The 20,940-nt window shown below is 37.5% G+C and overlaps 8 protein-coding genes across 8 annotated transcripts; all 8 read right to left on the bottom strand.

Annotated features, from left to right (window-relative positions):
• Window positions 1–2,976: 2,976 nt before the first annotated feature.
• On the bottom strand, window positions 2,977–4,915 carry BDF20DRAFT_852075 (CoA-transferase family III domain-containing protein). Its single transcript, XM_053080055.1, has 8 exons — window positions 4,591–4,915; window positions 4,383–4,525; window positions 4,221–4,306; window positions 3,792–4,150; window positions 3,576–3,719; window positions 3,445–3,511; window positions 3,184–3,365; window positions 2,977–3,115 (listed from the first exon to the last, which is right to left on the bottom strand). Exons 2-8 carry the CDS (start codon window positions 4,436–4,438, stop codon window positions 3,014–3,016), a joined length of 996 nt encoding a protein of 331 aa, XP_052939123.1. The 5' UTR covers window positions 4,439–4,525; window positions 4,591–4,915; the 3' UTR covers window positions 2,977–3,013.
• Window positions 4,916–6,328: 1,413 nt separating this feature from the next.
• Window positions 6,329–8,556, bottom strand: BDF20DRAFT_852046 (Metallo-dependent phosphatase-like protein). The gene is made up of 3 exons (XM_053080054.1): window positions 8,486–8,556; window positions 7,497–8,424; window positions 6,329–7,165 (listed from the first exon to the last, which is right to left on the bottom strand). The coding sequence occupies exons 2-3, from the start codon at window positions 8,393–8,395 to the stop codon at window positions 6,400–6,402; spliced, it is 1,665 nt and encodes a 554-aa protein (XP_052939122.1). The 5' UTR covers window positions 8,396–8,424; window positions 8,486–8,556; the 3' UTR covers window positions 6,329–6,399.
• Window positions 8,557–8,582: 26 nt separating this feature from the next.
• Window positions 8,583–10,958, bottom strand: BDF20DRAFT_852045 (AP-1 complex subunit MU-1). The gene is made up of 8 exons (XM_053080053.1): window positions 10,864–10,958; window positions 10,683–10,774; window positions 10,488–10,578; window positions 10,043–10,386; window positions 9,819–9,948; window positions 9,301–9,732; window positions 9,083–9,232; window positions 8,583–8,992 (listed from the first exon to the last, which is right to left on the bottom strand). The coding sequence occupies exons 1-8, from the start codon at window positions 10,874–10,876 to the stop codon at window positions 8,928–8,930; spliced, it is 1,317 nt and encodes a 438-aa protein (XP_052939121.1). The 5' UTR covers window positions 10,877–10,958; the 3' UTR covers window positions 8,583–8,927.
• Window positions 10,959–12,663, bottom strand: BDF20DRAFT_852038 (uncharacterized protein). Its single transcript, XM_053080052.1, has one exon. The coding sequence runs from the start codon at window positions 12,534–12,536 to the stop codon at window positions 11,124–11,126; it is 1,413 nt and encodes a 470-aa protein (XP_052939120.1). The 5' UTR covers window positions 12,537–12,663; the 3' UTR covers window positions 10,959–11,123.
• Window positions 12,664–12,686: 23 nt separating this feature from the next.
• Window positions 12,687–13,301, bottom strand: BDF20DRAFT_998322 (uncharacterized protein; the record flags this gene model as incomplete). Its single annotated transcript, XM_053085455.1, has 3 exons — window positions 12,687–12,736; window positions 12,817–13,075; window positions 13,140–13,301. The coding sequence occupies 2 exons, from the start codon at window positions 13,299–13,301 to the stop codon at window positions 12,974–12,976; spliced, it is 264 nt and encodes an 87-aa protein (XP_052939119.1). The 3' UTR covers window positions 12,687–12,736; window positions 12,817–12,973.
• A 125-nt stretch (window positions 13,302–13,426) lies between these two features.
• BDF20DRAFT_852033 (glucose-6-phosphate dehydrogenase) lies at window positions 13,427–15,734 on the bottom strand. Its single transcript, XM_053080051.1, has 3 exons — window positions 14,928–15,734; window positions 14,645–14,846; window positions 13,427–14,553 (listed from the first exon to the last, which is right to left on the bottom strand). Exons 1-3 carry the CDS (start codon window positions 15,315–15,317, stop codon window positions 13,781–13,783), a joined length of 1,365 nt encoding a protein of 454 aa, XP_052939118.1. The 5' UTR covers window positions 15,318–15,734; the 3' UTR covers window positions 13,427–13,780.
• Window positions 15,735–16,282: 548 nt separating this feature from the next.
• On the bottom strand, window positions 16,283–18,130 carry BDF20DRAFT_852029 (TLD-domain-containing protein). The gene is made up of 6 exons (XM_053080050.1): window positions 17,787–18,130; window positions 17,540–17,695; window positions 17,387–17,451; window positions 17,206–17,316; window positions 16,984–17,121; window positions 16,283–16,809 (listed from the first exon to the last, which is right to left on the bottom strand). Exons 1-6 carry the CDS (start codon window positions 17,859–17,861, stop codon window positions 16,719–16,721), a joined length of 636 nt encoding a protein of 211 aa, XP_052939117.1. The 5' UTR covers window positions 17,862–18,130; the 3' UTR covers window positions 16,283–16,718.
• BDF20DRAFT_852016 (uncharacterized protein) lies at window positions 18,131–18,983 on the bottom strand. The gene is made up of 3 exons (XM_053080049.1): window positions 18,807–18,983; window positions 18,278–18,722; window positions 18,131–18,200 (listed from the first exon to the last, which is right to left on the bottom strand). The coding sequence occupies exons 1-2, from the start codon at window positions 18,863–18,865 to the stop codon at window positions 18,560–18,562; spliced, it is 222 nt and encodes a 73-aa protein (XP_052939116.1). The 5' UTR covers window positions 18,866–18,983; the 3' UTR covers window positions 18,131–18,200; window positions 18,278–18,559.
• Between the last annotated feature and the right edge of the window lie 1,957 nt (window positions 18,984–20,940).

The raw sequence follows: 20,940 nt of genomic DNA, 5'->3' as shown, positions 1-20,940 counted from the left end.
AAATGACCACAAAACCTCCACCAGCATAAAGCCTAAAAGCACTAAAACAAAGACTCAAGCTTATCCTGTTTCAACTGTTACTGTCATTGAGCCTCCAAAGACTGTTACTATAACCAAGGATGGTAACATTCGAACATCTGTCAAGCCTCGACATACCACAACCTATGTTGAGCCTATCACCACAGCCAAGCCTACCTTTCTCACTACAATTTCCGATGAGCCTACTTCGTCTGCCACTACTGTTAAACATATCACTTCCACAAAATCTTCATCCAGGCTTCAACCTACTTCTTCCAAGATTAAGCCCACTGATACGTGGACAAATACTCGTTCAGATTCTACTCGTCACCCTACGGCTACAAAGGAAAGTTTTCCTGACACATGGACAAAGGCTCCTAAGGGCAGTATCTCTCATCAAACTGAAACTGCTATCAAAGAGACACTTTCTGAAACTTGGACCAAGACTCTCACTGGCGCTAATTCACACTCTAGTAAATCAGCTACTACTGCCACGCCTACATCTGTGAGCAAGTCTGCCACTAAGATCAAGCCTACCTCTCTCTCTAAAAGTGAATCTACTTATGATATCAAGCCTACTGCTTCCTTGATTAAGACTCTACCCGGTACCTCTTCTCAATCCACAGAAACTGCTACCAAGGTAAAGCCCATATCTATAACCAAGAGTGAAACCGCTTCCAAGGTTGAGCCAACTGCTACTTCGACCAAGGTTCTCTCAGATACTATTTCTCGTGAAACTGAAACTGCCACCAAGGACACACTGCCAAGCTCTGTTCATGAAGCACACGAAGACGATCCTACTACTTCTGTTTCCGAAGGTGACAAGCCTACTACTACTGTAGAGGAGTCTACCTCGACCAAGGTTCACCACAGTTCAACTCACAAAATCGACAACGACGATCCTGCTACCTCTGTTTTCGACGATGACAAGCCTACTACTACTGTAGAGGAGTCTACTTCGACCAAGGTTTACCTCAGTTCAACTCACAAAACCCACAAGGAAGAGCCTACTACTGTTTCTGAAGATGAAAAGCCTACTAAAGCAGACAAACCCACTGAAGAACAAATTATGCCTTCTCTTTTCTAACCTATAAGCGTAATCATATTCCAAGATTTTCTTCTTACTCACCACCCCCCTTCATCATATAAATCCTTTGCTGAAATATTCCCCTCTGTACATTTATCATCTAAGCAAACACTCTTAACCTCTTTATAATTTTATTGCCCAAAATATACATTTAGTATGTGTAATTTTTGACCATTTGAAATTTTTCATTAAAACATGTATTGAAAATCATGTATGAGAACCTCTTTTTCCTATTTTCTTTTAAAGAGCGGTCTGATGTGATTGAATGATCGCTCAAGACTAGATGAGAGCACAAAGCGTTCAAATTGCTTTTGACAAATACAGCCTTTGGGAAATTCCTAAACTGGACTTGGTAGAATCGAGCTACTATAATTGAAGTAGTCATACAATACAAACTAGGCTTTCATTCTATCTTTTGGAGATCATTCCTTTTAGTTAATTAACGTGTTCGAAATGTTGGCAAGAAATATATTTATCCGCGGTAGTCCGTAGCAGAAATCCTTTAGAAGCGAGCTTGATATGATCGTTTAAATTTAACTACGCTGGCTTGTTTATATCTGGTTGTCTTGTTTTACTAAGCCCAGCTTTCAACTACTTTTGAAGGCTGTCAATTGCTCACGTCTTATAAGTCTTCTACAATACGTGAGTTTTCTTTTCAAATAGGCATAATTAATTGAAATTGTAGAACGCCAATTGATAAGCTTAACTTGCTATTTGGAAATTTCAATTACGCCAGTTGAATCTTAACAATACGCAAAATGAATTCTTAGATACCACTACCGGAAAATCAGAAGCAGCCAACTGAGGCCGCAAGCACTGCAATGAGAGATGTATAAAGGAAATATAATTACAAGTACAAGTGGAGTCTTATGGTAATATTTTAAACAGCCTCAAGCCACATTTTTGACATAACACTTAAATCAATAATCAGCTGCTCATTTTATCAAGCAATCTACTGTAGTTTCTATAATCAAGGATTTTAAGTGGTGTTATCCTGCATAAAGTACAATTCTTCTTAAACACAGTCAAAAAAAGTCGGTAAGAAAACGTACGGTTTATCCGTTGTTAGCTTGATTCAAGTAATGTGAAATTTATCGTTCTGTGTTCTACAAATGAATAAATGACATGATATCTATTTCTGATGCTTTTTCGAATAGATGAACTTCTTTCTTCAAAACAAACATATTCTATTATTTCTTTCCCTGGCTTTGGAAATTGCACACTCAGCCAACAATATAGTATGAGACAATTTATATCTACTTATCCTTTTTCTTCGTTGCTTTATGTTACAGATGAGTTCTTCACAAAATTACTGACGAAGTTTTTGAACTTTAATGTTATCACCACAATTTATGCCTGCCCCTCTAGCTAGTTCAAATTGCTACTAAGGTTCGCCTAGTACTACCTTCATTATAACCTGTTAGAAATTACAAATTTGAAAAAGGCGTACGCAGTACACAGTTTTTCAAATTTGTCAAAACTACAATTGATGTAGTTGCGCTTACACTTATTGAGGGAAAAACCATACGTTTCCTCGCTCTAAACAGTCATATTGACTTGATCTTATTCTAAGTTTTTTCTTTCTTTGTTCTCCATTTTAATAGTTCTTGCTGGAGGATTTTCATCTAAGTCATCGATATAACCGTTCATGTACCCTTAGCATGTAAATGTTGGGAAAGTTATAATAACTGAACACTATGTATTGTCAATCCGCTCTTTCTTCTGATGCAATCGTACAATTTCACCTTTATTACTCGTGACTTCTCGAAACAAAGTACTTTAAATAGCAGCCTTTTTTATAACTCCTTTGCTGTCTAAACTAAAAATCTCTTCATCGGACAAATGGAGAATACCTTGTAGCACTTCTTGTGTATGTACGCCTAAATCAGGACCTTTGGACAATAAATGCTAGTGTAAGCAACGAAAATCATATTTTTGGAAAAATCTTAACTTACCTGCCCATTCAGTTGATCCTGGTGTTGTTTCGAGGATCGGTGACATCCCCGGCACCTAATTGATCAATAAAAGCATCACTGTTTACTGAGAATTCAGTTGCAGCATTGTAATTAAATGCTTACCTTCACCGTCCACCCTCCATCTTCACGTTCTGTTCCTACACGGACTTCCTCGATCATTCCTCTGGCGTTGATATGTTCATCTTCAACTATATCTTTGGCGTCGTAGATTTTCCCCACGGGTACAGAAACTTGTTGTAGGACGGACAGAACTTCGTCTGCCGTATTTTTGGAGGTCCAGTCAGCTGCAAAAACGCATAAATGCAATAAATTTTTTACAACTTTAGTTATAATAAGGCGACCGCATTTACCATAATTACTTACAGATAGCTTCATCAATTTCTGTTTGGCACCTTACCCTGGCTATGTTGTCTTTATAGTTGTCGCCCGTCTACCACAATTCATTCAATAACATATCAAAGCAAAAGAACTTTCCAGCACTATACTTTACTTACCAAGTCACTACGGCCTATTGCATTCATGAGTCTAATATATATGCTGTCGCCATTGCCTCCAATTATTACATGCTTTCCATCTTTACAAGGATACGTGTTCGTAGGCACAATGCCTGTTACTGTAGTTCCAGACGGTTCCCTAATCTGGTTTTAAGTAGTTGATTGCTAGAACAGCTACAGCTACGAGCGTGTCTGGTATATTGACTTTGACCCTACCTGCTTGAACCTGTCATATTCAGGTATAATACTCTCCATCATATTCAGGACACTTTCATAAATAGCCACGTCCACTACTTGTCCTGTCTTTCTAATAGCATCCGCTGCTCCTTTCTTAATTTTATCCCTTGCTATTAGACCTAAAAGCACACCAAGTGCTGCATGTAATCCTGCTAATGAATCGCCCAGACTGATATTTGGTCGTACTGGCGGTTGACCTGGATGCCCATTAACAAATCGGAATCCTCCAATTCCCTCACAAACCGAAGCGTAGCCAGGTTTTTTAGAATAAGGCCCTGTTTGTCCATATCCCGAAATGCGCGTATAGATTAGTTTTGGGTTGGATGAATACATGTCCTCTACAGGTTTAATAATATTGTTCATCAGTAATGTATTTGCACATATACACACACAGTTCCTAATGCTGACCTGGGCCCAAACCCCATTTTTCCATAGTCCCTGGTTTAAAATTCTCCAATAACACATCTGACTGATCTGCTAAACGCTTCACTAAACTAATATACAATGTAGAGGTTAAAAGATTATACCAATCAGTAGAGATAACAAGAAAAACGAAAAAGAAAAGCATACCTTCGTCCTTCCTGTGTCTTCAAATCTATACACACCGATTTTTTATTCCTTGCCATGGACCGAAACCAAGGGCTTTGCCCATCCACATCTAAATGCCGCCATTGGCGAAGAGGATCGCCTACTTTTGGTGGTTCTATTTTAATCTAAATAGCTTTCAATATCCAGCTTTTATTGTTTAGGCGCATTGATCAATATTTTTAATTCTTACCACCTCTAGATGCAAACAATCAGAGAAAAGATAACCTTTTAAAAAAGCAAATTTCTTCAATAAATTGGCTTCTGGTTTTTTTTCTTACCTGCACCGTAATAGCTGTTTTGAGAGTTTTAAAATAAGAAGGGTGGAAAATGTGAGATATCTGCTAGTACATGAATGTGATACTGTTTCCTTGCTTTACCCAAGGATAGACCCACAGAAAGGGCCGGCAATAAGCTTTGAGAGGTCAATTAAATATATGAGGGGAAGCTTGAGCTGCTACCGAAATAAACTTATTTGCACATATAAGACTTTACCTGCCCAAGTTCAAGCACTCGTATACCAGTCAAGGGCTTTAAAACACTCGACTCTATTGATCTCTTCGTTATAGAGCCTTTGAAAAGATTTAATACGAATTGTATTGTATGTAAATGTTTCATAAAGCTTGTTACCTGCTAATTTGTATCGTAAATGCTTGATGCTAGTTTGTGTAAGAAGCATGTTCTCAAGATAATGTAGACCAAGAGAAAGAAAGGAACCAAATTAAAAAAGATACGGCTGTCAAAAAATCGTATCTTAATGGTCTTTAAAATGTTATGATGAGTCTACTCCAATCAAATCTAAAGTGTGAAGAGTTTTGTATTCGCTTGATGGTTACGCAAATCCATGAAATTTGTTTAAAGAATTTGTTTAAACTTACAGCAATGTCTACGTTGAAGAACTCGACCAAGCAGAAGGTGAGGATCCACAGCAGCAGCCAACACACGAAGAAGAGCCAAAGGTTATACTTATATCATGATCTAAGGACAATTGCTTCAGAGAGACAGTGCAGAAGATGTTATATTAGCTTTTGTCAATGGCTACAGTAACACTACAATGAGTGCATTTATTTATATTCACTGATACACACTTTTGAGCACAACTGATACTGCTCTTCAACGTGCCACTAGTTGTTTGTAATGATGAGTTCTAAGCAATGGATTCTAGAACCTTAATGCTGCTTTACCAAGATTTTCAGATTCATGCAAATATAACAAACTCTCCTCCATATGTAGATAGACGAGTATTTCTTGATCAATACTTTGGACACAAAAGTACAAGCTTTCTAGATCGTCAACCAATCCATATTGATTTATGATCTTCCACTTTCAGCCATAATGTTAATAATTATCTGCCAAAAAGGTCCCGAGATTCTGGACGCACAAATCTTACAAAGTTTTTTTATTGTTTGGTGAAGTCAAATGGTTTTGATACACTCTCCTTGGTTCGTAAACCTTTGTTCCCGTATCATCGAAAATCTTGTCATTATGCCATAACAGTAAAACGTAAATGTTACGATATATTTTACATGAAATCTCATATATACCTTTCAACAAAATATAATGTTTTTGCCTATGACGGCAAAGACTTTCTTGGTTAACTGTCGAAATACTATACTACATGATATCTTTTTAGTTTATCGTTCTTTTACAGATCAGACTGTCCCAAATATCAATTAGCCACTTTTTACACCTGCCTCCCCTTCCTCCCCTATCCCTGATGTGGCAAAGAAGAACAGAAGAACTATGATTTAGCTTTCCACTTATAAGTTGGCTTAAAAATCGCCTCGTGCAGAAACAGCCCTTATTTGAAAACGAAGCAAATGCTTTAAAAGGTACGGTGTGTCCCAGGAACAAGCAAATTGCCTAGCAGTGCCTTACGAAGAACATAATTATGATAGGAAAATCAAATAACAAAAGGATTTATTTTATATGGCTAACATTGAAATATGATTTAAATTAGTTTAAACGATTGCTTAGATGGGTTGGGGTGGGGTTTAATAAATCAAGAGTTATTGTTATTATTACCATCACTATCGCCGCTGTGCTGTTTCTTATCATTTGATGGCTCTTGAATTGCACTCTTATTCTCTTCAGTATGACCATCATCTTTCTTGTCATCGCTGTCATCGTCGTCATCATTATCACCGTGCTTCTTCTTTTTATACGTTCTTCCTGTACAATCGATTTGTGTGACATTCTTTGACTTGATTTCAATCGTGGTAAGCTGACGACCATAAACACAACCACTATCTAGGCCCACTGTATCATTTCCAATTTGAAAGCCACGAGAAGCATCATGACCATAATAAATAGTTGTAATGGTTGAATTATTTACAGGAATGGTAGCATCGGTCGTATTAGTAATATTAATGGTTGTAGTATTGGTTGTATTAGCAATAGCAGTAATGGTTCCGTTTGCAGAGGATATATCAGTGATACTGTTAGTTGTATGATTTAAGCCACCCTCTGCTGCTGTTCCAAATTGTTGTCTTTGTTTTGTAGCCTGGGAGTTGTGAAAGTATTGATCGTAGACAGTTGTCCAATGTTTAACAGAACTATTTTCTGACGCATGCTTGGATAATTTTAGTTTGGAAGGTTCATTATGTTCATCGAACTCGCGCATATTCATTACTGCCCAGGGATCATTGTCAACGACATTGGGAATTGAGGGATCAACACCACCGTGAACTATACGTGCATTTAAATCAGGTATGTCGAGAACCAAAGGGCAACCAGCCAGATAATTATAATCGTCCACGTTCATATTCCTTTTTTTGCATAATAGATTTAAAAGTTAGTCTATGATGTTGAATGCAGTAAACAAATAAGCAAGTGTCTAAAAAAAGTAACAACATGTTGATACATATGGTTCAGTGCTGACGTACTAAAAATTCGGTAAAAGGGGGCTGCATTTTTGCTGGTCAAACCCAAGCAAAGTAATGTTCATTGTAGATGAAAAAATTAGGACGGGGAACTCAATAAAATCAGATAAAATGCATTGTAAGAACTGCATCAGGGAAAAATAACATAAAGTGATCTTGCTTTCTTCACAACAACAACAATAACAACAATAACAGCAGCAGCAGCAGCAATACTTACTTCGCAATCTGTAAATGCTTGTTACCGAATTTAAGTGGATCATGCACATTGCCCTCAGGTAAGACGTCTTCTGCTGGATGTACTGCCATTTCGCTTGCACTGTGTTGCATCTCGTACGTCTTCAATCGGACAACTTTATCGTCATGATTGCCACGAACGCAGTACGCGCCTAATTCCCGAGCCTTACGAATCACACCAATCGAATCCTCGCCTCTGAACACGAGATCCCCCGCAATGATCAAAATATCCTTCGAGTTGGGTTGGAAATGAACTTTGTCTAGGAGTTTGTTCATTTCTGTTAAGCAGCCGTGAATATCGCCCATGATAAAAATACGACTGTTAGTGGCAGGATAAAGCTGTTTTATACGGATGAGGTTAGCGTACGGCGAGATAGGATGAGCGTAATGAGGAGGGTGGAGACTTTGTTGCTGTTCATCAGGCAATGTAATAAGGGTAGTGAATTCTCTGTAAGGTACAGTGCCATTGTTAGTTCTATTTCTGTTGTCAAGGCTTTCTGTATCTATTGATGGATAAGGTGGAGAGGGTGTGGGAGATTGAGAAGAAGTATTAGATGTACTGTTAGTCGCGCTATTCTCGTTATCAGGATCCATAACGGATTTACTACTAATACTGGAGAGTGCACTACCGTCATGAAGATGTTGATTTCGAGCTTGTATAAGTGATAATGGGACAGCAATAGCAACTATTACAATGAGCACAGTTGCAATAGTGAAAAATATTAGGTGTTTTTTCCTCTTTGATAGAAAGTCTGTCAATGATAATTTCTGCGTTGATGGTATATCTGTTTCTGAGTGTTTTAGCTGCTGATCCTGATATTGGCTGAGTGCTTCTTTTGTTTCAAGACCATATTCTAGATGAGTCTGTGTTATGTTTGTCATAATACTCTTATTCTTCTATGTGAGAATGGCTTTTTGAAATGTTAGGGAATTTTTTGCTGGTTCTCAATATCATATTTGATCTGCCCGTACCTAAATTTTACAATGTGCGTGTAACGGAAAATATCGTACGGAAAATAAGAAACGAGACAAGCAACGAAGGGTCCAAAAGTTTAAAAGAGATGAAAAAGAAATGTAATCTCTCGCTTTGAGATGTTTTATTAGTGCATTATAGTAAGAGCCAAATCTTATAGAGTGACTTTTTTCTTATTTCTTTTTGTCACTTTCCTAACAATAACAATTATGCCTTTATTTAAAGAGATGGGTTTGGAAATGTAAAGATTTCATGCATACGAAAAGGGCAGGAAAGGTGTATAATGTTAATAAGGTCCAAAAAAGATAAAAAGGGGGTGTTTGTGCAGTCTGGCAAGTTTTACAATAGTCTTCTGTTTTGAATTATTTATATATAGAACATTAGGATGAAGATGAGGTTGGGTGTGCCATCAGGTTGAAATAATGGCATTTATATCATGGATCAGTAATCATTCGTAGCAGTATGTTTAGAAGCCTTAATTGACTCAGGCATTCTCATTTGATAATCTATAATTTAGAGGGAGATGCATTAAAATAGCGTATTCAGTTTTGGCAATTAAGGCGAATGAGAAGAAAAATTTTCTATTGATACTTTACCTCCATTCTGTGTGATGTATCTGACCCAAGGTAATGCTTGGTATCCGCTCTTTTCAACAATCTTCAAGTATCTGACTTGGATACCGGATACAGTGAAGTAAGGTATTTCAAATCTAATGTTAATAGGTGGCTTTTTGTCCGTTTCCTCGGCTAGAATAACAAACATGTAAACATCAGCATTGTGATGAGGATATTGCTAGAAACAGGGTCTACTTTACCTGCTTGAACTGAGGGCAAACCGAAATGTGCACGCATGATAAACTCTTTTCCACCTTGAAATTGCTTGATCTTCCAGACTAAGCATGATCGCTCGGGTTTGTAGGAGACAGAACCATTACTACTCTTAAATTTAGGTGTATCTGCATCGTCCGGTACTGGTACTTCAATTTCTACATTATTCGCTGTACTTTTACGCTTAAATTGTGCTTTAGCTTTTACGAGATATTCTACGCGTGAGCCTGCATATGATTCAACCACTGCCTCAACCCAAATCAAAGGCTTCACGCTGGTTTGTAAACGGTAACTCATGAGTTCGAAATCACCATCAGGTGGAATAAAACTAATTGTACGATCATTTTCAAATCTTGATAAACGCACACACTGATGAAATTTGACGTCTTCCATTTCAATTGCCTTTGTTGAAGAGTTACCTGAATCAAAACATCAGATAATGTAAGCCATCTCTTCTCTCCTCTTTTTCTTGTTCTCTGATTCGATCATCTCAACGTCCATTTACCTCTGCCAGTAGCTTCAAACATTACTTTATCGTTTAGACCTAAACGAAGTTCAGGCATACCGGACAAATAACACCTCATCTTGACAGCGCCCAAGACTTCACTTCTCAACACATTACCGTTAGAGTTAACCTATATTAACAACGTACGGATTATGCAGATCAGTATAGCTTGATTGATCACTTATGCAAACAGCTTGTGTATCGACTGCTACATGATTACTTACCAATAAATTCACGCTTTCAATCACATCCAAGAAGACTTCATTCTTCTTGTACTTGATACCTTCTGAACGCCATGAAACAGCATTTGTAACAGCCATAGGCGGACGCACTTGCACTTCCAGCTTGTGTGCATCTTGTGTGATATATTCTTGCAAAATTTTTGTTTCTGTCGTTTGAGGATATCCAAAATCCATCATTTCATCCAATAATTCATATACTATAACAAAGTTATCTCGAATGGATTCTTCCTCTAGCTCTTTAAAGTATTCTGAAAAGACTTCTGTCAGTTTATGGAGGTAAAGCATGATAGAAGCTGCATTTGTATTCTTCCTCGTTAACGCTAAGACTAATTTGTATTTGTTACCCCCGCCCCCAAAAAAGGATCACATAATGTTAAAAAGAAGCTCGCTACTATTGTATGCCAGAATAAATAGATAGAGCGCTTACGGTAAAGGTTACTATGCTTGAGGTATAAATAATTGATGCCGTCGTGTGTGAAGCAAGGTAAAGGAATTTGCTCATCTTCTGCTTCTGAAATCTATAATATGAAAAGTGTCATAGTTGAGTGCATCAGTGGGGAACTGTCATCGTTGTTGTTGAAGTTGTTGTTGTAAGTTTCGTAAAGCTGCTTTTTATCCTTACAAGAGGCATGAATTTTTCTACTGCACTCATTGGTATGTCTCCTCTGTAGTTACGAGAAATTAGAACCTTTCCTTTAAGGTCAAGTATGAAGACTATTATAAACAGATGATGAAGGTATAACTATAACTGTTGACGCAAAAAGAGGTAACAGGCCATCCATTTTCATAGAACAAAAACCTACTTGCTGAAGCCATATTGAACTGTTTTTATACAAAGTTTTCAGGGACAGGAAGGACTGCTCAGTTGTCTTCAGGTACTCAATGTCAAGAAAAAAGCAGTTTACAGAAAATGGAAAAGAGCCATTGAAAAACACACGCGCAAATGAACCTTGGCGGAGTATCAAATGAAACACTCAGATAACCCCACCATCAGCAGCAGATCAATATTCGTCTTTCAACGTGAGATGGAAAAAAGACCAAATGGCAAGATTATTTTATTGTTTTATAGGAGAAACATAGTGCGATCCAGAATTTTTACAGGTGATAAACCATGATCTCGTCGATAATTATGCCATGCCTCCAAAATAACATTTTTAAAGAAGGTTGAGATTCCACAATTTGTCACGTCCAACCACCTTAATTCAGGGCAGGAATAGATTAAATGTTTGATACCTTCTTCATCTGTTCGGCTCAAGAAAGCAATAGAAATATAAGTGAGGTGCTTACAGTTTCTAGACAGCAACTGGAGTGAGTCATTATTAATTTTCCAGCATCGCACCAAATGTAATAATCGTAAATTCGGGCAATAGGTACTTATTGAATGCACAGCGGCATCTGTAAGTTCGTACATGGAATTGAGACGTAAATGAGTCAAAGAAGAACCCCAGCATTGCACAAGTTTATAGATTGTTTCATCTGTTATATTGACCTGAAATCCTAAATCCAAATGCTTTAGCTGTCTTTGGTTTGTGGATGCTGTAGGGAAAAGGTCGATTTCAGCCTGCATCACACTCTCCAGAGCGCGTGCAGTCATATTTCTCAACAAACTCAACCACAGTCCTTTTAAGGGCCTAGCTTTGGTGGCTGTTGCCGCTCTCTTTATGGAAGCCATATGTATTAAAATCTCTTCTGTGATATTTTCACAGCCTGATAAGTTGAGGTATTCTATCTGTGGTGCATAATCCAAGATGGAGTTGACTTGTGCGTCTGTAACAAAAGATAACCATTCTGCTTCTTTTTGAGTAGTGTCCATTTCTTGGTAATTTTCATGCAGTCTTCCGACTTGTTCGTCTTCTCTGTCTGCTGCAGCTGCATCGTGTCGTTGCTCATCTGGACGGCTAAAAGTAACGCTGTTGTCGTCCTTATCGTCGAACATGGGTGTCTCTACCCCTTCTAATCCAGTATGATTGAAGTTTACGCGCTCAAGCCTTACATAACCTCTCAATGAGGGTTGTAAGTTATCGTCATTTTCTATGACACGGTGGTTTATATAGCTCGTTAATTGAGAAGATATTAAAGGTGGGGAAGGTTTCAATACAAGTGATCTGACATGCGGCCCGAATTGAGCTGCAAACGCTGAATCTGAAAAAGTGCGCATGAGTAAAAGCCAATGCGGTAGCGTTCGTACGTAAAGATGGCGATAAAGAATGGGCATAGCTAATGAGTACCATGTGCGGTTGACGCTGACGGCAGCGGTCAAACTGGATCGCGGAATAAAGTGGACGATCTTTTGAATGATCTCAGGTGGAAAGTCAAGAGACCGAGACGGCGAAATGAAGTGTGACATAGAAGTGTTATTACTGTCGTATAGAAGGGTGAAAGGGTCATGATTCTCTTTTTTGTCAGTGTTAAAGTAAAGAATGCGCATTCTGAATATTATATCTGTTATGTGTGAAGAAATAAAGGAGAGTCGCATTGACGAAATTAAAGTACTGTTTTTTTCGCTTGACTTTCGCACAAAATGGTTAAAAAATTGAAAAACATTTTTACTATTTAAATTAGATTTATCAACAAGATTTTGGGATGAAAAGCTTAGTTTTTGGGCTTATCCCTTTTCTGTCAAAATGCTCAATGCCAAATGTGCGGCTTACTCATACTTAGACAAGATAAAATATACTGTGCTTTTAGGAATTCCAAGCATCAATTAATAAAACTGTAAAAAATACACAGTAGTAATTCATACAAGATGAACTCACCTAAACATGTAAATATCTTTAAGCTGTCTGTTTCGAAGAGCTGACAGCACCGCCTTCGGGTACGGCGACCTCTGTTGTAAGGGCCAAGTCTTTCCTGTCCAATCCAGATGGCCTTGACAATGGTGATAGTGTTTTTTCAGGCATTAACATTATGTTGTCACAGCACTTGGCAAGTTTTACACATTTTAGTACTGTAGAGTCTTGAGCCATCTTGGATTTTTACGTCTTCCATATCGTCACTCTTGCAGTTGTAACAAATCTAATAAGGAAGACTATCAAGTTACTTATCAAATATGTAGTAATAGTCAGTCCAGCATACTTACTTTTGATGTGCGAAATTCGGCAATACCAACAACAGCAGTTAGAAACGTCCGTTGTCTCCTCAATAGCTCTTTATACAATATACCGGTGACTCCAGTGATATGTCCCCTCATTTGTACAGTATCCTTCCCATACATACCATCACCACATATAACAAGTGGCATCGATTTTTGTTTTCAAAACCTTTCAGGCTGCCACTTACTTCTTCGTTTAATTTTTTCAAACCGAAATTAACGTAGCATGGAGTTAGATGCTGTTCATTGGTTTAAACAGCTTATCCAATAAAAATGCTCATTTTAAGTTTATAATGCATTCCAAAGTTCATCTGCCACACTTATTAATAAAATGAGAAATCGTAAACAATATGCTGAAAGTAAAAAAAAAACCTTTATATAAAAAATAGGGATCAGCATGACAATCCTTCTGTTTCAAATTAGATGATATGGTGCTATAAAGCCGAGTTGCGAGATTTTAAAAATGTGTACAGCAAAAATGAAATGATGTATGCTTCATGAGATAGGAATAGAGACAAGTTTTTTTACAAGGTATTGAAAAAGAAAAAGAGAGAGAAGAGACAGAGAGTATGTTGTATGTGTATGTGTGTGTGTATTGTAGTGTGCGTATGTATTTCGAAATTTCTCTTTTAAAGCTTGTTAGAAGCAGGATTGACATTTTGACGAGGCCATTCGTAGTTGGCATTTTCACGATGATATCCGAATTTCTTGACGAAATCATCCAATTCCTTAGGACCTCTTGAACCATAGCGATAATGTTTAATCTCGACATCTGATTCTCTGTTATCAATCTTATGAAGTAATGGTGTAAAGATCTTCCAAGCTCTTTCCAACTCATCATCACGAACAAAGTTGGAATGGTCGTTACGCAAAACGTCTAAAATCAAAGATTCGTAAGCATCGGGGATAGCCAAATCTGTATAACGCTCATGGTAAGACAAATCTAAATCTGTTGTGATTGTTTGATAAGATAAACCAGGTTGTTTGTTGTTGAATTTCATATACACAGCTTCGTTAGGCTGAATACGAATGACAAGCTCGTTACGTGCGGAACTGCCAAAGAGGTTACCAGCGACACGGTGGAATTGTAAACGGACCTCGACCTTGGCTTCATTGAGGGCTTTACCTGCTTTCAAGATGAAAGGAACACCTTCCCAGCGCTCATTGTTAATGAAGCAAGCAACAGCAGCAAAAGTAGGAGTCAAACTGTCCTTATCCTTCAAGGATTCATCGTCTTTATATCCGGGCTTATCACCATCACCGACGTATTGACCCAACAACGTGTTTTCAATACGAATAGGTTCAATGCACTTTAAAACCTTTACCTTCTCGTCGCGAATAGCTTCCGCATCTGTAGAGATAGGTCTCTCCATAGCAACCAAGGTTAAGACTTGAAGCAAATCTATGCAATTCGGGAAAAAAGAAGGAAAGGTGGATATTAGACAATATTCGTTTTCAAGTTCCTGTAGAGGCTGAAGAGAGAAAGACTTTACGGTTCTGAATAACATCACGAATGATACCAAACTCGTCGAAATAACCACCACGACCTTCTGTGCCGAAAGGTTCTTTGAAAGTGATTTGTACGTTGTCGATATAGGTACGGTTCCAAGCATGTCCAAAGAGCACATTGGCAAAACGTAAATTCATAATGTTTTTGACCATTTCTTTACCGAGATAATGATCGATACGATAGATCTATAGTAGGTTTTTCCATCAGGCTTAGGTTAGGAAAGTGGGGGGGGGGTCTTGACTCACACTTGTTATTAATAGACTCACCTCATTTTCTTTGAAGAGTTTACCCAATTCGTGGGCCAAATGGTTGGAGCTGTCTGTATCTTTACCGAAAGGTTTTTCGACAATTAAACGCACACTACCTTCGGTTGTGTATACATTACGTTTTAAGCCTTGAGCGACAGGGATAAAAACGGAAGGAGGAAGGGCCATGTAAAATACACGATTTCTTTGACCGTCTTTCACACCTCGTTCATTTTCACACTTTTCAATATACTCCCTTAACGTTTGATAAGAAGCATCTTGGTCGTATTGTCCAGAGATGTAATTGGTGATCTTTTTAAACTCTTCTAACTTCTTTCGATCTTCTTCTTCTTCATTCTTTCTCAACTTGATGAATTGAGTCACACGATTGATGTATTCTTCATGTTCCATTTTGGTACGTGCATAACCAGTAATGTGCACATTCTCGGGTAAGAAGCCATTACGATAAAGTCCAAATAAAGCGGGATAGGTTTTTTTCTTGGCAAGGTCACCCGAAGCACCGAGCACTATGTTAAAACGAGCGAGTATATGAAGTTAGTAGACGAACTAAAATCAAATCATTACTTCATCATGTTTTAAAGTTGCATGCATGAATTTTCTTTGTCTGGCACTGTAAAATCGGAAACAACTCCTTCCACTTACCAACGATGGTGACAGAACCTTGAAGTTCTTTGGTTACTTGATCACGAAGATATTGAACAGCAGTAGCCATAGTGTGTTGCGATAGATAGAAAGGAAGAAAAGGATATAAAAAAGAGTTGATCTTTTACCCGTGAAAAGAGAAGGGAAGAAAGAGTGAAAAAAAAAAAAATTTAGTAAGTTTCCATTTCTATTTATAAGCTCCTCACTTTTCTCGAAAAAAAAAAAAAAAAAAAAAAGCCCAGTAAATCGAGGCAGCGCGCAGAAAGCAGAGTCCATCATGAAAAAAAAAAATGAATGAGGCAATTTGCATTGCTTTCGCTATTTCAAAATTGCTTATTAATGACTGGGAAGACGTCATGGGCGACTCTGCTCTATTTTCACTTTTCAGTCCTCCCATCTTGAAGGGCTCCTTATGTCCACCCGTGGGGTAAAATCGAAAAAGACAATATACTAAGCGTTATATAAAGAACAAAAAGCAATTGCTTGAAAGAGGCTGGTCATACTTTGAGGAAAAAAGAGGTATGATCACAACCTTATGTTCTGCTTTACAGACCAAGAGTTGACGTGGGCAAAGATAAGCCAGCAAGCGAAACAAAAAACTCTTGTTTACAATCACTCTTTTGTTAAACAGTTACACTAAACCTACTATGCACTAAGATAATGTTCGATTCATAACAGAGTAAAAGACAGGCTCTAAGCAATGTCATTGATGTTCATAAACAAGACAATTCTCTGACGCGTATTACTTCCTTTAATGACAGAGAGAGAGAGAGAGAGAGAGAGATAAATTTAAATGTATAGATATGAGACAAGTTACTCTCTTGTTTGGAAAGGATGAGTAATCAATTGCAAGAAAAGATTCACAAGAATGCTGCGTATCACCAGATTTAAGCTTCCCTTTCCTTTCTTTTTGCATTCAGTTGCAAAGTCTGGAGGTCAGTTAGAGTTAATCTTATCAATCTTGACTGCCATAAAAAGCCCATTTTTCTCATTTCGTTTATCAAGCATTATGTAACGCTCTTTCATGCACCAATTGAAAATGAGACTTCATCACTCAATGGGTGGAGAGGGGGGGGGGGTTTTGGATGTCAGATTTTCCACTGCATTATAGCGGTAAATAATTGTACCATCGTATGTTTCTCATAGCAATCAATATTTTGAGCATTTTTTAAACTGTTCACCAGACAGCTTGCTTTCTTCATTTTCATTGGATGGGACAGACTGTGCATTTCCCACTTCACTAAAAGATCCAGTTATACAAGTAAACATTATAAATGTGTCTACCATCCAATTTTTTTTTCTTTCAAGCTGTAGGATGGACGAGCTTTAAACAGCTATAGCTAGTTTTCTTTTTTTGTTTTTGAAAAAGGCTCGCTCAAAACTGCAATAGTCTTACTAATTTATTGATATTTACAATTTGAATCCCCAAATTTCCAATTCTACACACTCGAACTCTGGGTTCTTGGACAGCTGTTCGTTATCAAATGTAGGACATGTTTGACTATAACCTTTTTCCAGCTCGGAATTGATCCATAGTCCAAATACGCCTTCACTATTTGTAACATCAAACGCAGCAGTCAATTAGCTCCTGTAGTTATCGTCTCCCGGCTTTGACAGTTTTGTTCTTTTGCCTTACCCTCCACCCACTGCGATAAACTCCATGTCTGACAAAATGATATAATCGTTTTTACCGGTCCATTTATAGGTTATTAGTTTGGATTCTGCTTTGCTCCATTTCCATAAAAAACTAGATTACGAGTTGATACCATTAGAAGCTGTTATAAACTTGGCTTGGCTACATGCGTAGAATATTTTACCTTTCTCCTGTTCCGTAATATCGTGTCCCCGGTTTTAATGTCTCGTTCAAAAAGGCTCCAAATATCTAATCAAAAGCAGACATTGACCATGAGAATAATATTTTTCAGCTAGATGCTTTTTCTCCTCTCTTTATACCCTTCTCTGCATCCTACGTTATTATTGGCATCTTTAATCGATAGAACACACGGGCCTTTATTATTCTTCGCTAATCTATACAGAGAGTGCAGACTTATACCATGCTGATCAATACTGTAAAGCAGGGTCATTTCTGGCGCCAATCGATAACGTCGTGGTAATTCCGCTTTTAGCTAATAGTGCAGGAAATAATCGTATCTGTCAATGAAAAAACAATACCAGAGAACACGTATAGCGTACAAGTTAGAAATTGACCCTACATACCGCACTTGCAATTTGCTCTGTTAACACTATATCTGTATCTTCTCGACGTCCTGTTAGTTTCATTGAAGTGCTCATAATCTTTTTGGAAAAAAGTTATCTTTAGGGATGTATCAATAGTAGGATTGTTTCTCGAAATGTATTGAAATGACTATGTGTGGGGAAATGTCAGACTTTTTGAATTAGCATGGGTTGTCATTGTCACTTGGACCGACTACAAGTCCAACATACTCTTCAGCCAAAAACAAATAACAAAATTTTAAGGAAGCTTAAGCGAATTGTTTATAGTAGCTACTGCCGAATGGAAAAGTGTGATAAACTCAAAGGAAAAGCATTATGCATTGACAAAAATCAGCCAAGAGTACTCGTTTTCCTGCACGAAAAGTAAAAATTAATTGTATTGGATTGCCGCTTCAAGTAAGTTATACCTCGGAGGGTATTTTTTATCCGAGCTAAGGTATCATTGCCCACCATTTTGACTCTTCTATACAAAGGTAGCTGGCAGAAATGGTACGTATAAATATCAGTTGAAGTACCTTTGCCCGAAACTCTGTGGCTGCTTCTTCAACAGAAAACTGGAATTTATGCCACGGTTAATTAGTATCATGTTATCGGTCGCCGGCACGAGAGAAGATATTGAAAGAACCGGCCTTCAAGACGATAATCGTCTCAAAACTTCTCAATAAAACCGTTCTGAAGGCAGGTAAAAACAGCAGCGTATCGGATTAGCAAGTATACATAGAGTTTTGAAATCATATACCAAAATTTCTATCACATTATATACGTTTAAGCAAAATGTTTAATACAAATAGAGATAATGTATAGCACTCGATGAAGAGGGGATTTTGAAGCTTAGCTAAATTGTCCATGACAAAGAGGCGAGTAGGGAGCTGGTTAAGAACATGGGACCATGAAACGAAAATTGAGGATGATATATACGTAAGCGGTGATGCATATGGAGACACAAGATAAGATGGGTAAGCTAATCTGACTGAAGGTTCCTTTAACCAACATTTCTAGCAGACCCCATTAAGAATGATGCGAGAAACAGGATAAACTATTCCTCGACTCTTGTTCAGCATGAATAGAATATCTCATTCAGGTCTTATGAATTCTGTCAGAATGCATTAAGAGTTAAGGTTATGTTCAACAAGTTTATCCAATAGCTCAAGTAAGATAGATTTGTATTTTATGGTTTGATCTGCAAAATAAAAGTTATCTGATGTACTCAAATCCAAGTAGTATAAAATCTCTATCATATTTGAGCGTAGATGATAAACTTAATATTGGCGATTACTCACCTTTATTCAGAATAAAGACGAATTACGCAATATTACAGACCAGAAAATGAATGTAAACTATGTAAATTCTAAAATATGAGTATCAGGAATCAAGTGTTGTATTTGGTTGACAGCATCATATGAGATGCAATGATGTCCTACACAAGTTGTACGAGAGCATCACACCTCATTATTGCTTAAATGGTAAAAGTGGAGTATGGTTTTACTACGAGACTGGCTACCTCGTATAGAATTGAACAGTTTATTGTTTACTTATTTTAAATATTACATTACGATATGATCTTGATACATAGTAGAATAAATGTATAGAAATGCTGAATACGTTGATCCAACACCCAAGGATATAAGAGGTAATAAGTACTGTTCACTGCCTTCGGCATATTTCCTAATTAATACTAGTTTCTGCATACCATGCTGTGTAATAGTCAGTACGGGAAAATAGGTTAGTTGCATGATCATCAGATCAAGCCGTGAATACTTTCACAAGTTCATCCGCTTTTTAGTAGATGTGTTCCCCAAGGGAGGGGGGGGGGATCTTAATCTTTCATAGATGAGAAGACGCACATCTTCATTGAGCAGTATAACTTAGCTCTCAGTTCCTAGTTCTAAATTTTTGCAGTAGATATCTTTCTTATCTAGATTACCTGAATAGATAAAGTTTTAACTAATTTGATCTCATTAAGCTTTGGTTTTAATCTCACATGCTATCTACTCCTAAGTAGTCGTCAAATGCTACAGTACCTTAATAATAAACAAAAGAAAGCGTACCGTATCGTACCGTTACATGAAGAAAAGATGCTGTTAAGTTTAATTCATAGCGCTTAACCATATTTTAATTGTGAGAATTTAATGTTTTAGTAATCGTTACACTTCATTGATATGTAGCTTAAGTTAGTAGATATTATTCAACGAAAGACTTGAAAAAAAATGGAGCTCGTGTGAAGCAAATCATAAATTTGCTATTTGAAATGAAGATAAAAGCCATAAAGATCACTAAATGGTAGTCATCACATGCATCACTAATTCGAGCGGATAACCTCTGGCCTCAATTTTCAAATCGTTGATTTCGACTTGTGAATACTCCATTATCCATTATTAAATAACTGTCCTTGAATGATTTATCCTCATCCATAATATTAAGGAGCTCTCTACAAACTTAATTAGTTAAGCAGTTGGTGTATCTCTGGAAGCTGGTTTTACATCAACTACACTAGTCTATCCTCCTGAGTCCTTTGCCGTCGTTAGTCATCTCGGCTACATCCCTTTTCTATCCACTGTTATCCTTTCTTTTCGTCTTGGCAACACTGTTCTAATTCATGCCTGAGAGGGGGCTTTTTCAAAACGACTTGAAGCACTGCAGGCGAAAGGCTAGAAATATCTGCGTGATAGAGGCTTTATTTCTATGCTATGTTAATTCATATTCTTGTTTTACCGCCTGCCAAATCAAACTTATTTAGTGCAGTCGCAAGTGTGCTCTAAGATGAGTATGTACGATTATGTATGCACATATGAATTATTTATTTTCACCACCAGCTTCTAGATGCTTAAAAAGTCAGATGATCAGAATTTCGTGCGAGATGTGAGTTACGATATGCCGGAGCCAAGCTAAAAAGTTTTTCAGTTCGAATGAATCTGCATGCTAACTTTAACAATGTAGAAGCGATTCGCTTACCTGGGCTAGCCTAAAAGTAAGAGCAACCCATATTCCGGCATTAGCTTCTTAACTTGAAAAAGCAATCAGAGTCTGAAGAGCAAATATGTATCATTATGCTGAAAAGTATTTGTTGATTCCCTTTGTGATACAAATAAGTCACTTTCTGGTTCTATCTGTTTTCTTCAGAGACGTTTGCTTGCGC

The sequence above is a fragment of the Mycotypha africana genome (assembly GCF_025528875.1).
Source record: "Mycotypha africana strain NRRL 2978 chromosome Unknown BDF20scaffold_2, whole genome shotgun sequence".
Taxonomy (NCBI): Eukaryota; Fungi; Mucoromycota; class Mucoromycetes; order Mucorales; family Mycotyphaceae; genus Mycotypha; species Mycotypha africana.
The sequence above is the reverse complement of the archived record's forward strand: the minus strand, read 5'-3'. Positions and strand labels throughout refer to the sequence as shown.